Source organism: Taeniopygia guttata, chromosome 1 (assembly GCF_048771995.1).
Source record: "Taeniopygia guttata chromosome 1, bTaeGut7.mat, whole genome shotgun sequence".
Lineage (NCBI taxonomy): Eukaryota > Metazoa > Chordata > Aves > Passeriformes > Estrildidae > Taeniopygia > Taeniopygia guttata.
In genome coordinates, this window is record NC_133024.1 from 115,600,773 (window position 1) to 115,617,096 (window position 16,324).

A 16,324-nucleotide genomic window follows, 5' to 3' on the forward strand; every position below is an offset into this window, starting at 1 on the left:
CGGTGACGGCCGTCGCCGTCGCCGTCGCCCGGTGCCTCACGAGCGCTCCCGGCGAGTCCCGCAGGCTGCCCGGCCCGCCCGGGACTCCGGCTGCAGCCCGGTACTCCCCGAGCCCCGCTCCCGGTACTCTGCATGGCCCCGCCCGTCCCTACCGCCCCGGGCTCCCCCCGTTCCCGCCTCCCCCGCGCCCCCCGGCACCCCCCGGGCTCCCCCCGCCGCCGCCACCGCCCCCCGCCCCCGGCCCGCCCCGCGCCGGGCGCCGCCCCCGCTTATCCACCGGCGGCTCCGAGCGGATCGGAGCCTCGTCCCTCCCGGAGCCTGCCGGTGCCTGATCCTTCCCGGTGCCTCCTGCCGGAGGAGGGGCGGGGGCAGGCGGGGGGGTCCCCGCCATGGACCCCCGGCCTCTCAACGAGTCGCTGCAGGAGATGCTCTGCCGCTCCGGGAACGGCACCGGGAACGGCACCGGCACCGGCACCGGCAACGGGACCAACGGCTCGGTCTGCGACCTCCTCCGCAGGGGCCTCCGCGGGCCCCCGGCGCCCAGAGGTGAGAGCGGGGGCGGGGGGAAGGAGCGGGATGGACCCGGGAAGGAACCCCCGCTTCGTGCCCGGCCCTGCGCTCCCCGGCACGCCGGCACCCCCGCTTCGTCCCGCCGTGCCACCCCGGTGCCCGCCGCCCCGCGCTCCGGTTCTGCCGCTCCCCGACCGCCGCCGCTGCCTTTCCCCGCCGTGCCCCTCATCACACCCGCCACCCCCGGTCCCCGCGCCCCGGCCGCGGGCTCGGGGGCCCGGCACTGCCCAGGGATTCCGATGAGGATCTCGGCGCTGCCTGGGGGAACACGGCGGGCTGTGCCGGTGGCAGCAGGAGGGCGGAGGGGACCCCGACAGGGACGCCACGGACACAGACAGCGCCCGCCCCGCACCCCCGCCCCACTGCCGGGGCCGGGACCTCCAGCTGGACCCTCGGCTGGCACACCCCCATCCCACCCTCCACCAGAACCAAGAGCCCTAATCCCATCCCAGCCCCCGGCTGGGGCCCCTGCTCCGGCTTCTCACTCCGCTCTCCGGGCAGGACGTCCCCGGTCCCCGCGCCGCCCGGTGAGCACCGAGGCGGAGGGTGGGCAGGATGGGGGCACCCACCTGGATGAGGGTCCCTCAGCCTCAAGGAATTGAGCTGAGGACGGCGGGGTTCACCCCAAATCCCGGCGGCTGCCACACGGGGGGAAAACGATGCACTCATCTGATGGGTCTCCACCGAGCCCCGCCGGTCACGTCGGAGCCCCGGTGTCCCAGTGCCTGGGCCCGTGCTGGGGCGCCTTTGGGGTGCCTTCAGAACGTGTCTGGGGGGCACCGGGCTATCCTCGGGGTGCCGTGGGAGAGTCTCTGTGGTGGCCTCGGGAGTGCTTTCAGAGTGTCTCTGGGGTGCCCCCGGGGTGCCAATGCAGCGCCGTGCCCCGCTGCCCGCAGAGCTGGACGTGGCGGTGCGCGTGGTGCTGTACGTGCTGATCTTCGTGCTGAGCGTCGGGGGCAACGCGCTGGTGGTGGCCGTGCTGGCGCTGAACCGGCGGCTGCGCACCGTCACCAACTGCTTCCTGCTGTCGCTGGCCCTGAGTGACCTGCTCCTGGCGCTGTGCTGCATGCCCTTCACCCTGCTGCCCGGCCTCATGGGCGCCTTCATCTTCGGCGACGTGGTCTGCAAGCTGGTCGCCTACCTCATGGGTAGGGTGGGGCAGGGCGGGGGCTTGTGCCTCCCCCATGGGTGGGGTGGGGCACGGCGGGGGGGCCTCATCCCTGCCCTGTCGGTACCCGGGGGCACGGGGAGGGGGCTCGTCTCTCCCCCGTGGATACGCTGGGGTTATCCCTTCCTCACGGGCGCACGGAATACGGCAGGGGGCTTTGGGAGGAGACGGGGGACTGACGCATCACGCCATGCCCACTGACGCCCCCCACCACCCGCAGGGGTCTCGGTGGCCGTGTCCACCTTCAGCCTGGTGGCCATCGCCATCGAACGCTACAGTGCCATCTGCAACCCGCTGCAGTCGCGCGCCTGGCAGACGCGGTCCCACGCGTGCCGTGTCATCGCGGGCACCTGGGCGCTGGCGGCGCTGCTGATGCTGCCCTACGCCGTGTACAGCACCACGCGGCCCGCGGCCCCCCGCCCGCCCCCCGCCCAGTGCACGCACCACTGGCCCAGCGAGCGCGTCCGGCAGGCCTGGTGAGTCCCGGCGAGGGAGGGGGAGCACGGGCCTCAGGGGATGCCCAGTGACGGGAACACCTCTCCCAGGTACGTCCTGCTGCTCCTCGTGCTCTTCTTCATCCCGGGCGTGGTGATGACGGTGGCATACGGGCTCATCTCCCGTGAGCTCTACCGCGGCATCCGCTTCGAGCTGGACGTCAAGAGGGAGGTGGCAGGTGAGGGGATGGGGTGGGGGTGATCCGGGGGTGACTCTTGTGTGGGCAGAGTGCCCACCCTAGCAGGCGAGGCAGGGCTGAGCCCTCACCCCTGCTCCCACAGCGGTGTGCTCCTCAGGGACACCCCCCTTTCCCAGGGACCTCCTTGTAGCTGTGGGATGCAGCGTGTCCCCATGGTGCCATTGCCATCTCCATGTCCCCATCCCACCCTCCTGGAGGGTGCTCCCGCGGTGTTGGGGTGCAGCATGTCCCTGGTGCCATGGCCGTGACCGTGCCTCCTCACTCCACAGCCCAGCATGGCACTGGGGGGGACCCAGCGCCCGCCTGCGATGAGGGTGACGGGTGCTACCTGCAGCTGTCCCGGCCGGGTGCAGCGCTGGAGCTGCGGGCGCTGGGGGCAGCGCAGCAGGACCGGGCCCGCATCAACAGCTCTGGGGCCCAGCTGGCGGCCAAGCGGCGTGTGATCCGCATGCTGGTGGTCATCGTGGCCATGTTCTTCCTCTGCTGGCTGCCCATCTTCGCCGCCAACACCTGGCGTGCCTTTGCCCCGCGGGCAGCCCAGCGGGCACTCTCAGGCACCCCCATCGCCTTCATCCACCTGCTGTCCTACACCTCAGCCTGCGCCAACCCCCTCATCTACTGCTTCATGAACCGCCGCTTCCGCAAGGCCTTCGGGGCCACCTGCGCGGGCTGGGGGTGCCGCCGCGCCTGCCCCCGCCGCCCGCCCGAGGACGAGCCCCCCATGGCCAGTGCCTCACTCTCCAAGTTCAGCTACACCACTGTCAGCAGCCTGGGACCCCCCTGAGCCGGCACCCCCGAGCTGGAGCCTCCCGAGCCCTCCAACACCAGTGCCTGGGGCCCGCGCCACTGGGTCCCCACCAGCCCCCACGGCCAACACCTTTCTCTCCAAGTTCAGCTACACCATCCTCAGCAGCCTGGGACCCCTGAGCTAGCCCCCCTTAGGCCCCCTAACAGCAGTGCCTGCCCCCCCCTGAGCTGGACACCCCCAGCAGGACCCCCCAAGCATGAACCCCTGCCCTGCCAGCACACCCGTGCCCCCTCCGGTGCCCCCCAGCCGCCTGCCCTCGCCCAGCACCCCCCGCTCAATCCCAGTGGCCCCGACCCCCGGCTGGGTGGGGGCGAGGGGCGGGCGGGAGGAGCCTTGGGGCCGGGCGGGTCGGAGGCTGAGGGAGGTGGAAGAACCCCCAGCCCAGCTCAGCCCGGGGTCTGCCCCGCTGCTCCCCGGCTACGGTCACAATAAACTGACCCCGTGCCCACCTGCGCCGCTGCTCCCAGCGCTCCTGCCCCGCCGCACGGAGGCTCCGCGGGGCAGCTCCGGGCGGGACGTGGGGTCGGCGCCGCGCGGGGCTCGGGGGGCTGCGGGCTGGGCACTGCTGAGCCCGGCGGCGGCGGCAGCTGGGGGGATGGACCCCGGTGCACCCGGTGCCGGCCCGAGAGGGTGATCGTGCGCCCCAGGGGAGGGGGACCCCACGGGAGGGGATCCCGGGGGAGGGTACCGGGGACCCCGGCCGCCCCAGAACTCCATCTCCCATCTTGCCCCGCGCTCGAACGTCAGACCGGCTCCTTCATTTGCATACGGCTTCCCGCCCCGGGTGGCCACGCCCAGCCCCGCGCCATTGGTCGCGCCCCCGCCGCTCTCGGCCATGGCGCCGGGGGCGGGCCCACAGCCCCGCCCAACCTTGGCCCCGCCCACCCCGCGGCATTGCCCCGCCCCTCGCCGGTAAATGGCGCCGCTCGGCCCCGCCCCCGAGCCGGCCCCGCCCTCGCTCGGCCATGGCGGCCGGGGCTCGGGCCCCGCTGGCCCCGCGGGCACCGCGGACACCGCGGACACTGCTGCCGCCGCTGCCGCTGGCCCTGGCCGCGCTGGCGCTGCTGGCGCTGCCGGTGACGGCGGGGTCGCCGCCCGGCCCCGAGGAGCAGCTGGCGGCGGCGGCGCCGCGCTGGGGCTGGCAGAACGTGTCGTGCCCGGCCTGCCGGGTGCTGTTCGGGGCGCTGGACCTGGCGCTACAGGTGGGCACGGGGGACCGCCGGGACACCGGGGGCACCGGGTGGCACCGGGAGGACGCCGGAAGACCGGGCGAGGCACGGGGATGGACACCAGGACGGGAAGAGCAGGGGCGACAGGACTGGGACAGGAACGGGGACATGGGGGACAGGACGGGACAGGGACAGGACGGGACAGGCCGGGCCGGTCCCTCGTGACGGGCCGGGGCAGGTCGGGGCTTGTGACAGGCACGAGACCGGGTTGGGAATGGGGACAGGGACGGGTCGGGATCGGGACGGGCGGGGACGGGGAGAATGACAAGCTGGGACGGCTGAAAGAGCAACGGGGGCGGGGACGGGCGGGGCCGTGCCAGCGGCTCCGCTCGGGGGAACGGGGACAGGCTGGGGCGGGGACGGGAAGGGAGGGAGGAGGGCACCGGACTGGGGAGCAGAGGGGCTGGGGGATCGTGTGGGTCCCTTCTGGCCTCGGGATATCCAGCTGAGCGGTCCGGGGTGGCCGGCGGGTGTGGGACAGTGACAGGAGCCGGGCGGTGCCGTGCGCCTCCCGGGGGCTGGCAGGAGGTGCGGGGTGCCGGGACCATGCCGGTGTCCATCCCCCGCAGCTGGAGCCGAACGTGGCCCGCGTGGGGCGCGTGGCGTCGCGGCTGTGCCAGGAGCTGCGGCTGGCGCGGCCGCCCGTGTGCCGCCAGGCCGTCCAGCTCTTCCAGGGAGACGTGGTGGCCGCCTGGGCGCGCTCCGTGCTGCGCCCGCCCGAGGCCTGCGGGCTGCTGCTGGGCCCCCGCTGCGGCCACTGGGACATCCTGGGCGCCTGGAACCTGTCCCTGCCCGCTGCCCCCAAGCCGCCGGTGCGGCCGCCCTCGCCGCCGCCGCCCGGAGCGCCCACGGCCCGCATCCTCTTCCTCACGGACCTGCACTGGGACCGTCAGTACGCGCCGGGCAGCGCCGTTGCCTGCCCCGACCCGCTGTGCTGCCGCGGGGCGCCCCGCGAGGGGCCGGGGGCGGCGGGCTTCTGGGGCTCCTACAGCAAGTGCGACCTTCCCCTGCACACCATCGACTCGCTGCTGGCCCAGCTCCCCAACGGCACCGGGAACGGCACCGGGAACGGCACCGGGAACGGCGCCGGCGGCTTCGCGGCGGCGTACTGGACCGGGGACATTCCCGCGCACGACGTGTGGCAGCAGAGCCGCGGGGACCAGCTGCGGGCGCTGCGCACGGTGACGGCCCTGCTGCGTGCCCGCCTCGGCGGGCTGCGCGTCTTCCCCGCTGTGGGCAACCACGAGGCCACGCCGGTGAACGCCTTCCCGCCGCCCTACGTGCGCGGCAACCGCTCGGCCGCGTGGCTGTACGACGCCATGGCCGAGGCCTGGCAGCCCTGGCTGCCCCCCGCCGCCCTGCGCACCCTGCGGTGGGCACGGGGCCGGGGAGGGCTCCACCGCTCAGGGGTGTGGGGGCAGGAGGGCACAGGGGCGGGGGCCCTTGGTCTGTTGCATTTGGGGTACCAGGGATCAGGGGACACAGGGCTGGCAGGCTGCGGGGCTCTGGGCTGGCAGCTGTTCTGGGGGCTGCAGGAGGACAGACTGGGGGCTCAGAGCAGGAAACTCCGGGCTACTGGGGGCACAGGACTAGCAGGAGACAGCATGGTCTCCATGCTGGAGGGGCAGTGGGGGTTCCAGGCTCGCTGGGGCCAGGTGCAGATGGCTCAGCTTCATGGGGGGGAGAGGTGCAAGGAGGGGGGTCGTGGCTGGCTGGCGTACAGAGAGGGCTGTGGGGTAACGGGCTCCAGGCTGGGGGCTGTAGGAGGGTGGGCAGAGCAGGTAGCAGAGAGCTGGGGGTGTGTGGGATGGGTGCAGAGTCTGTGGCTCAGGGGACACAGCATTGACCTCCCTTTTCCACACAGGGCTGGAGGGTTCTACACGGCACAGGTCTGGCCTGGGCTGCGCCTCGTCTCTCTCAACATGAACTTCTGCTCCCAGGCCAACTTCTGGCTTCTCATCAACGCCACTGACCCTGCGGGGCAGCTCCAGTGGCTCATGGGGGTCCTGGCAGATGCTGAGCGTGATGGGGAGAAGGTGGGGGGGGGTTCTGGGGGGCCATGGGGTGTCCCAGTGGGCCCTGGGCAAACCCACAGCCCTGGCTCCCTGCCCACAGGTGCACATCATCGGGCACATCCCCCCAGCCCACTGTCTGCACAGCTGGAGCTGGAACTACTACCGCATCATCAGCAGGTCAGTGCCTGACCCCTGCCCAGACCCCACACCATGTGCCAGACCCCTGACCATGTGCTCCACCCCATGTGCCACACCTTCATTCCATGTGCTGGACCCCTGTCCGTGTGCCCTTGTCCCCCACACCAGAGCCCCCACAAGCCAGAGCCTGGCTCCACACCCTGAACTCCCATTCCACACGTGGTCCCCCTGCCCTACACGACAGGCCCCTGCCTCGTATGCTGGACCTCTGCAGCAGACTTTACCCCACAGCCTGGGCTCTCTCTCCGTGTGCCATCCTGTGCACCAGACTGCCCGCCCCGTGTGCCAGACCCCCACCCCATGTATCCTGCACCCCCACCCCCCATACCGGACCTCAGGGCCAGGCCCGGGTTGGGGTTCCAGGCTGAGGCTCTGGGGATGCCACCCCTGCTCACCCACCCTGGCAGGTTCGAGGGCACCGTCGCGGCGCAGTTTTTCGGGCACACGCATCTGGACGAGTTCGAGTTGTTCTACGATGAGGAGACGCTGACACGTCCCGTCTCCATCGCCTTCATCGCGCCAAGTGTCACCACCTACATCAACCTCAATCCCGGTGCGCCCCCAGCCCCGCCACGCGTCCCCCCGAGCCAGGCCAGTCCCCAGCGCTGACCATCCCTCCTGCCTCCCGCTGCAGGGTACCGCGTCTACGAGGTGGCCGGCTCCTACCCCGGCAGCTCCCACGCGGTCCTGGACCACGAGACCTTCATCCTAAACCTGACGGAGGCCAACGCGGCGCCGCCGGGCACTGCCCCGCGCTGGCGGCGGCTCTACGGCGCACGCGAGGCCTACGGGCTGCCCGCGGCCTTCCCCGCCGACTGGGACCGGCTGGTGCGGCGCATGCAGGACGACGAGCCGCTCTTCCAGCTCTTCTGGTTCCACCTGCACAAGGGGCACCCGCCCCGTGAGCCCTGCGGCGGCCCCTGCAAGGCCGCCCTGCTCTGCGCCCTGCGCTCCGGCCGCGCCGCCGACCCTGCGCTCTGCCGGCCCCTGCGCCCTGCGCTGCCCTTCCCGCGCATCCAGGAGCTCTGGCACCAGCGGCGGCTCTGCTGAGCCAGGGGCCAGCAGGAGCAGGGGCTGGGACATGGTGACACCGGGAGCTCCTGGGACATGGTGATACCGGGAGCTCCTGGGACATGGTGACACCAGGAGCTCCTGGGACATGGTCACACCGGGAGCTCCTGGGACACAGTGACATCAGGAGCTCCCGGGACATGGTGATACCAGGAGCTCCTGGGACATGGTGACACCGGGAGCTCCTGGGACATGGTGACACCAGGAGCTCCCAAGATGTGGTCACACCAGGAGCTCCCGGGATGTGGTCACACCAGGAGCAGGGTCAGCAGTGGCCTCAGGGGAAGCAGGGCAGGGCCAGGGTTACACAGGCAGCAGGATTGTAGCCAGCACAGGTCACACAGGGGTGGGGCTGGGAGCAGGATTGGTACAAGGTCACTGGGAGCAAGGCTGGGATTGGCACGTGGTCCCCATGTCCCACCAGTTACACAATAAAGGCACAACAGACACCGCCACCCCTCCTAATCCTCTCCACCAGGACTGGAACTGGGGTCAGGATCAGCACATAGTCCTCACGCTCCCATCACCCCCCGTACAGGTGTGATGGACCGCACTGTCCTTCATCCTCCTCACTGCAATTCTCAGCCGCAGCAGCTTAGGGAGACCCAAATCAGGGATGCTGGGGCCCCACCACCCCACCTCCTTGTCCTGATTGTCACCCACTGGGATCACAATTGGGATCATCCCATGATCCCTGTACTCCCATCGTCCTCCTAATAAGATGTGGATGGGCCCCACTGCCTCTCTTCACCAACATCCGAAGAAGACCAGAACAGACCCAGCACCGTCCTGCTCTTGCTGCTCCTGCCTGTGTGAGGCCAAACGCAGCCAAGCCGGGCTGGTGGAATGGGTTTATTAATTAATGATTTAGTACAACACAGACCCTCGTTACACCACATGCATTGGGGACCTTGGGGGGGGCGCGACCCACCGTGGGGGCCGTGGTTGGGGGCAGGACCCCCGACCCAACACCCTGGGTAACTCTGCGCCCCGGAGCGTTGGGTCTGCGGTCCTGCCCCCGACGCTGCCTTGCCCAGCCACGTGCCCCCCACGCCCTCGCCCCGCTCACGGGGTCTGCGCCCCTCCCCGCCGCGGTTTGAGGGTCCCCAGGAGGGTCTGCACCCCCCGGCGCACAGAGGAGCCCACCCGCCGTGCCACTGAGTCGGCCGGGGGGGCCGGCAGGCAGGAGCTGGAGGCCTGGGGCCGCGCATCCAGGCACTTCTGGTAGCGGAGCTGCGGGGAGCGAGGGGGTCAGCGGGGCGGGGGGCGGCCCGGGGGGGGCCGGGGGTGGCACTCACCACGCAGGCGGCCTGCAGCGCCTCGCTGAGCCCCGCGGCGTTGGGCTCGCACCACACCATGTGGCAGCGGAAGGTGCCGGGGGCGCTGGCCATGATGAAGGCGAAGGCGCGGACGTCGCGTCCCACCCCCATGAAGGACAGGAACCGCACGCGGCACTCGCACAGCACCGCCTCTGTCTGGGGGCACGCGGGTCACCCGCAGCTCGGGCACCACGGCAGGAGAAGCAGCGGGCATCGGGGCACCCGTGGCAAGGGGAAGGGGTCACCAGGGCACCCACACGATGGGCAGGGGGGCAGTGAGACACCCCCAGGACGGGGACAGGGTCAGCAGGGCACATGGAATGTCACTGTGAATCCCTGGGGCTGGGAGGGGGTTCCCCAAGGCCCCACGGGATGTGGTGGGATGGGGACACCGTGGAAGGAGCCGTGATAGGGTCACTCAAACCCCAGAACAGGAAGGGGTCACCAGTGAGGACGGGGGCCAACACATCTCCCCAGAGTGGGACAGGGTCACCGCAGCCCCCCAGGGGAGTGGTCCGAGCTGGGGATGCACCTGGTGATGGGGAGGGTGGGCGTAGGTGGGGGTGCCGGGGCAGGGGGTCCGAGGAGGGCACGCACCTGGCGGTGAGCGATGGTGAGAGTGGCGGGGGCCACACTGACCACCACGGGGGTGGGCGCAGGCGGCTCCCCTGAGCCAGGGGCCAGCGCCGCCTCCAGTGCCGCGTTGATCACATCCATGCCTGGGGGGCACAGGGACGCTCAGGGCATCTCTGGGGGTGCCCTCGCCCCACAGCTGCTGCACGTGGGCCGGAGGAGCCCCCCAAGACACTCCCCTTGAGTCCCCCACTCACCCACTGGCTTGGCCACGGGGACACAGCCCAGGTAACACACGGGGAAGCGCTGAACCACCTCACTCTTGGGGGCTGGGAACTCCACTGTGGGGGAGGTGCTGTCAGAAACCCCCAGAGACCCCCAAGACACCCCAGAGCCCCAACATCCCTCCAGAACCCCTCCCCATCCCTCAGTGCTCACCCAGCACCCCAAGACCTCTTGTACCCTGGGCACTGCAGTGTGTGGGGGACATGGCAGACCTCCCCAGAGCCCTTCAAGTACCCCCCAGAGCACCCCAACACTCCCCCAGAGCACCCCCAGATCTCCCAACACACTCAACTGTGCTGCCTTGCTCTTGGGGGCCAGGAGCCCTACTGTGGTGGAGGACATTGTGGGGCACCCCCTAAACCTCCCTAAAAGCCACTCTCCCTTCCAACTGCCCTCCCCCAGCGAATGCAACCTCCAGACCCACAAGCCCCCTCCCCTGCAGCCACCCTATCCCCCAGCAGTCCTCCAGCCCTTCCCAGTGACCCCCAGACTCCTGGAGCCCCCCAGTTCCCTCAGAGGTACCCCTAACGCCGTACCCTGCAGGGGAGGCTCCCCCAGCCGGGGCGCGTCTGTCCCCAGGCCATTGCCTGCTGCCCGGGCACTTCGCCGCTCCGCCGTCAGCTGGGGCACAGGGGGACAGGGCCCTCCCAGATGTCACACCACAGTGACCTCCAGGGACCCCCGTGGTGACCCACAGTCCCCCAGCTGTCACACAAGGGGCACCCCCAGCCCTCCTGGCCGTCATGCCCTGGGCACCCACAGGGACCCCCAGGGATCCCTGGGCCCTGTGGCAGGTCTGTGGGGACGCTGGGGTGGGCAGGGGCTCACCCCTAGGGGCCGGCTGGAGGGGCCTGGAGGTCTCACCTGTGTGCAGATGTGCAGGCTAGGGCAAGTCCTGGCGGGTTTCTGGGGGGTCTCACCTGGGCACAGACGTGCAGGCCAAGGAAGGGGAATTTGGGGTGGGTTACCTGGGCCTGGGGGGTCTTGGGGGTGTCTCACCTGGGTCCAGACCTGGTGCAGGTCAGGTGAGGGGTTCTCAGGGGCTTTTTGGGGGTCTCATCTCAGGGGGCCTGCAGCCTAGACCAAGGTGGCAGTTTGGGGTGAAGCCCAGCAGAGGGTTGGGAGGGTTTTACCTGGACACAGAACCAGTGCCGGCCAGAGTGGGGGAGTCCCGTGGAAATTTAGGGGGGTCTCACTTAGGCACAGACATGGTGCAGGCCACGGGGGCAGTTTGAGGGGTCCTGGGCAGGTCTGGGGGGTCTCACCTGAGCACAAATGCGGTGCAGGCCAGCGGCGATGGCGCTGGCGGGCCCCTCGCAGCGGAACACGTGGCACTTCAGCACCTGCGTCAGGGGGTCCCGGGCCACGTATGCGAAGTCCCTGGGGGGAGCAGGGTGTGCTCAGGACCACCCCAGTCCCCTCCCCACCCAGTCCGGGCCGGGCCGGGGGGCACTGGGGGTCTGGGGGCAGATTGGAGCCGTACCTCTCCCTTATCCCCGGCAGCACAGCGGGACAGAGCAGGGTTAGGGGGTGCTGGGGGGGCATGGGCATGCCCCAGGCCCCAGCCCTCACCCCCGAGATCTGTTCCTGCCACACACCCTTCTCTGCGGGGGGCTCCGTTTTGGGACCCCATGGCCCCCACCTGCCCCACCCATGGGACCACATCCACATGTGGGACCTCCCAGCCCTGTGCACGTGACCCCCAGAGCCCCACGGCTCACCCATGTGGGGACCCCAGCCCCACGGCCCCCAGCCCCACATATATGGGATTCCAGAGCCCCCACCCCACACGGTGTGGGACCTCCAAGCCCCATGGGGGTCCCACACACGGAGATCCCCCCATCCCCGCAGACACCAGAACCCCGTGCCCTCCACACCGGACACCAGTGCCACCTTAAGCTCCACACCCGTGGGCATCCCCGTGCCCCAGCCCCACCCGTGCCCCACCTGCTGCCGTGCCGCCCCACGCCCCACACGCGGATGCCGCCCACGGGCTGTGCATGCAGCAGGGCCCGGTCCTGGGGGTCCACCAGCTTCAGCGTGCGGTCCTCCAGCAGCAGCAGCGCCCGTGCCTGCAGGCACAGGAGGCTCAGGAGGGTGTTCCACTCCCCCAGGTACCAGGGGAGCAGTGGGGAGGGTGTGGGATGGGTTTGGGGCACACAGGGGGGTCTGGGGTCACTCACCAGGTGCCGGGGGGGGCAGCAGGAGGGTGTGGGATGGGTGTGGGGCACACAGGAAGGTCTGGGGTCACTCACCAGGTGCTGGGGGAGGCAGCAGGAGGGTGTGGGATGGGTGTGGGGCACAGGGGGGTCTGGGGTCACTCACCAGGTGCCGGGGGGGGGCAGCAGGCGGGTGTGGGATGGGTGTGGGGCACACAGGAAGGTCTGGGCTAACTCACCAGGTGCCGGGGGGGGGCAGCAGGCGGGTGTGGGATGGGTGTGGGGCACACAGGGGGCTCTGGGGTCACTCACCTCCCCCCAGATGCCAGGGGGGCAGCAGGAGGGTGTGGGATGGGTGTGGGGCACAGGGGGGTCCGGGGTCACTCACCAGGTGCCGGGGGGGCAGCAGGAGGGTGTGGGGCACACAGGGGGGTCCGGGTCACTCACCTCCCCCCAGGTGCCGGAGGGGGCCTGGCGAGGCCCCGAGAGCTGCCGGATGCAGGCGCTGACAGCGCTGCTGCTGCGGCCCGGGCCCAGCTCCTCCTCCCGCAGCTGCACCCAGCCCAGAGAGCGCACCGGGAGGCCCTGGGGGCAAGGGGGGAACGGGAGTCAGTGGGAGATGTGTGGGGCTGGCTGTGGGGCAAGGATGGCATGGGCTGGGGAGAAGGGAGCGATGCAGGGCAGGAAAGGCATGGAGCATGAGGGGTGGTGGGTGGGGGCTGTGGGACAGAGCTGGTGAGGGGCAGGGGGGCAGGCTCAGCTCCCCAGCAGTACTCCGGCCCCTCAGCGCCCCACTCTGCACAGCCCCAGGCCCTCAGCAAGGTAGACCCCAGCGAGGGGCAGGGCCAGGCCCCTCCCGTGCAGGGACAGCCTGGGGCATCCCTGCGCTGGTGTCTCAGCCCCTGGCAGGGCACCAGGCAGTGCACCAGACCCCACAGCAGTGGGGAAGGGGCCCTGTGGGCTGGGAGGGTCAGCAGAGACTGGCCCTACCTTGGAGTCCAGCACATCCTCCTCGCCCAGGGCCATGCTGCAAGGGGAAGGGTGGAGATGTCAGCGACAGCACCCTGAGCCTGGGGCCTCTTCACCCGCAAACCCTGTCCCTGAAAGCCCTCTGGGATCCCTCTCATCCTATAGCTGGATCATTGCACCTTGAGCAACTCGGACTTTCCCCTCCAAACCCCTGCCTTGAGATCCTGGGAGTCCCTCAAATCCAACCCCATCCTGAGACTACATTTCCCTGCCCCACACCCGGGTCCCTGCCCCCCTCAGCTCCCACTTCCACCGAACACCCTCTCTCCATTCTTTGCTTGTCACCCAGTGTCCCACGTCCCGACAGGGCCCAGGCAGAGCTCTGCCCGTGAGTGCCCCCAGCCCCTGTGCCCCCCACTCACCCCTCTCCCGGTGATCCTGGGCCTGGTGACAGCATCTCCAGGTCTGACACTCCTGGCTCCTCATCTTCCTCTTCCTCTTCCTCCTCCTCCTCCTCAGCTGTGGGGTCCTAGGGGCAAGGGGGCTCTGTGGGGTTGGGGGGGCACTGACCCCCCACCCTTTGCCATCCACTACCCCCTCTCACCTTCCACAAGTGCCCATCGTTGAAGGTCTCGGCCGGGGCAAAGCTCGTCCAGGAAAGCTGCAGGGGGCTGGGTCAGGGTGCTCCATAGGGCAGCCCCCCAGTCACCCCACAAGTGCCCCACGGTTCCCCCCCAGTCACCCCACAGCACACTATGGGAGCCCCACGGTAACCCAAGAGCCCAGACCACAGGTGCCCTGCACCCCACACAGCCACCCTGCCATCACGTCCCAGCTACCCCGTGCCCCATAGCCACCCCCGCGGCCCCGCAGAGGCTGCAGGACCACCTCCCAGTGCAAGCCCAGTCCTCCTAGTGCCGACTCACGGTGGGCCCCTCAGTGGGGGTGCTGCCATCGGAAGGGCTCTCGTGGGGCCCACCGGGGGGCTCCCACTGGGTGGTACCAGTGGGGACGTGCCAGTAGTAGGTGCCCGAGGTGTCCTGCACCCGCAGCCAGCCGGGGGGCAGATCCCCGTGCGCTCCCGCGCCACACGGCCACAGCGACTCTGCGGGGCAGGGGGCCAGAGGGGTCAATCCCAGCCCCACGCAGCCCCCCCGTGCCCAGGGACACGGGGATGGCCCAACAGGGCTCCACAGGGACAAGGGAAAATGGAAATAATGGGGGCTGGCGACACAGCACAGTGCCGGGGGGCCGGGGGACTAGAATGGCTCCGGAGGCTGGGAGTGTATGAGTGGGCACACAGCCAGGGAGTGGGGAGATGTGGAGCGGGTAGGAGCACGGGGGCACGGCAGGAAGGAGTGGGTGGGAGCAGCCATCGGGCTCTGTGGGGCAGCCAGAGATTGTCAGAAGCCAGAAGCCTCCATGGGGCAGCTGTGGGACAGCGAGAGCTCACCGTGGGGCTCCACCGGTGCCCACCTGGCTCATCGGGGGAGCTGCCGGGGCTGCCCTGGCTCAGCGTGGCCCAGCTCGAGTCCTCGTCGCTGCCGGGGCCGGGCCCCCCGAAGAGGCGGCTGGCGCTGCGCCCCGGGGGCTCCCGCAGACCCCGCTCCGTGCCCAGAGCCGGCGGAGAGACCCCGGCCCCGTCCTCCTCCTCCTCGTCCTCCTCCTCATCCTCCTCCTCTTCCTCCTCCTCCGAGGCGCCGATCAGCAGCGCCCGCGGGTTCCTGGCGGCGTTCCGGGCATTGCGGGCCCGCAGCCCCGGCTCGAGGGCCCCGGGGCACTCCCCGTGCGCCCCGGGGGAGCGCCCCGGCCCCGGCCCCGGCTCCAGCTCGTTGCGGTTCTGGTCCTGCCCGGCCTTCGCCCACCCGGCGCCGGGCAGCTCCTCGGCCGGGCCGCCGCCGGGGCCGGTGCGCGGCTCGGGGGGCGCCGCCAGCCCCAGGCTCAGCCCCGGGCACCGGTTGTCGTTGGCCAGGTCGCTGCACTTGCTCAGGGCCCCCGACATGGCGCGGGGACGCGGGGACCGGCGGGACCCCCGGCAGGGCCCGGCCCGGCTGCCGGTGCTGGGGGGGAGGGCGGGGGGGTCCTACAGCCCCCGGGGCGCCGCCGCGTCCATCGGGCCTGCGGGGAGCGGGATGGCACCGGGACCGCGGCCACGGACGCTCCGCGGCCCCGGGTCCTCCCAAGGACTCGGCACCCCCCGCAGCCCTCCCCGGCCGCGGGCGGCCTTCCCCAGCACCGGCATCCCGGGACGCGGGGACCTCCCCAGCACCGGCATCCCCCTCGGCCCCGGCATCCCGCCCGGCCCGGGGCCCCCGCCGGCCCCTCCACGAGCACAACCCCCGGACTCGCCCCGCCACTCCCCCGGCCCGGGGTCCCGCCGCGTCCGCCCCACGGCCCTGCCCGGGGAGATCCCACCGGGACCCCGCGCCGCGGAGCTCCGCGCTGCCCCCGGCCCGGCCCTCGGGGGTCTGCACGGGCCCGGCGCTGCCCGCAGCGCGGCGGGGCCGGCCCGTGCCCCGTGCGCTGCCCCCGCTCGCTGCCGGTACCTGCGGCGGCCGCTCCGCTGCCGGGGGTCGCGGGGGAGGGTGGGGGGCTCGGGGCCGCGTCACTTCCACTTCCGGCACCGGCCGGCGGGGACAGCGCCGCCACCGGCACCGGCACCGCACGGGACCACCGGCACCGGCACTGGCCGGGGCCACTGGCACCGGCACCGCACGGGACCACTGGCACTGGCCAGGGCCACTGGCACCGGCACCGGCCGGGACCACCGGCACCTCTCCGGACCCTCCCCGGCACCGGCAACACTGGATACCGCTGAGTACCCCCCGGGACCGGGAGCCCCGGGCCGTGCCGGAACGGGGGACCTTCCCCCCGGTGATACTCCCGGGGCCGGTGACCCCGACACTGCCCGTGCCCGCCCCAGGTTCCGGCTGTTCCGGGCGGGCAGCGGGACCCCGGGGCCATGGACCAGTTCAGCCCAGTTGAATCCCCGGTTACCCCTGCGGCATCCCCCAAGGCGCGGGCAGCGCCGGTTTCCGCCCCGCTGCCCCACACCGGCACCGGACGGGGCCGGGGCAGCACTGGGACTCCCTGCGGCTGCTGCGCCCCCGGAACCCCCCAAACCCCAGCTGGACCGGGAGGGTCTCGGAGCTCCCGGCTCTTACCAGTCCCGGAGGGGAGCGGGGCGGCCGGGAGCAGCGATGGTGGCACAGGGTGTGCGGGGTCCCTGCAGCCTGCGGGCACCAGTCTGACCCTCTGCAGGATCA

General features: G+C 71.5%; 3 protein-coding genes across 6 annotated transcripts; 2 read left to right on the top strand and 1 right to left on the bottom strand.

The window, feature by feature from the left end:
• Nucleotides 1-39: 39 nt before the first annotated feature.
• On the top strand, nucleotides 40-3,693 carry CCKBR (cholecystokinin B receptor). 2 transcript variants are annotated; one of them, XM_072936489.1, is made up of 5 exons: nucleotides 40-546; nucleotides 1,445-1,718; nucleotides 1,959-2,214; nucleotides 2,284-2,411; nucleotides 2,702-3,693. In XM_072936489.1, the coding sequence occupies exons 1-5, from the start codon at nucleotides 133-135 to the stop codon at nucleotides 3,214-3,216; spliced, it is 1,587 nt and encodes a 528-aa protein (XP_072792590.1). In that variant the 5' UTR covers nucleotides 40-132; the 3' UTR covers nucleotides 3,217-3,693. The 2 variants fall into 2 exon arrangements, with proteins under 2 accessions (XP_072792590.1, XP_030140927.2); XM_030285067.4 differs by having other exon boundaries at nucleotides 246-546; nucleotides 1,467-1,718.
• Nucleotides 3,694-4,171: 478 nt separating this feature from the next.
• SMPD1 (sphingomyelin phosphodiesterase 1) lies at nucleotides 4,172-8,208 on the top strand. The gene is made up of 6 exons (XM_030285000.4): nucleotides 4,172-4,442; nucleotides 5,039-5,841; nucleotides 6,334-6,505; nucleotides 6,585-6,661; nucleotides 7,090-7,235; nucleotides 7,317-8,208. The coding sequence occupies exons 1-6, from the start codon at nucleotides 4,206-4,208 to the stop codon at nucleotides 7,730-7,732; spliced, it is 1,851 nt and encodes a 616-aa protein (XP_030140860.4). The 5' UTR covers nucleotides 4,172-4,205; the 3' UTR covers nucleotides 7,733-8,208.
• Nucleotides 8,209-8,592: 384 nt separating this feature from the next.
• APBB1 (amyloid beta precursor protein binding family B member 1) lies at nucleotides 8,593-15,720 on the bottom strand. 3 transcript variants are annotated; one of them, XM_030284984.4, is made up of 14 exons: nucleotides 15,605-15,719; nucleotides 14,535-15,176; nucleotides 13,985-14,163; nucleotides 13,663-13,719; nucleotides 13,481-13,587; nucleotides 13,080-13,116; nucleotides 12,537-12,674; nucleotides 11,878-12,002; nucleotides 11,196-11,310; nucleotides 10,467-10,551; nucleotides 9,903-9,986; nucleotides 9,670-9,791; nucleotides 9,052-9,228; nucleotides 8,593-8,986 (listed from the first exon to the last, which is right to left on the bottom strand). In XM_030284984.4, exons 2-14 carry the CDS (start codon nucleotides 15,058-15,060, stop codon nucleotides 8,819-8,821), a joined length of 1,920 nt encoding a protein of 639 aa, XP_030140844.4. In that variant the 5' UTR covers nucleotides 15,061-15,176; nucleotides 15,605-15,719; the 3' UTR covers nucleotides 8,593-8,818. The 3 variants fall into 3 exon arrangements, with proteins under 3 accessions (XP_030140844.4, XP_072792588.1, XP_072792586.1); XM_072936487.1 differs by lacking the exon at nucleotides 13,663-13,719 and having other exon boundaries at nucleotides 15,605-15,720; XM_072936485.1 differs by having other exon boundaries at nucleotides 14,535-15,616.
• Nucleotides 15,721-16,324: the final 604 nt, after the last annotated feature.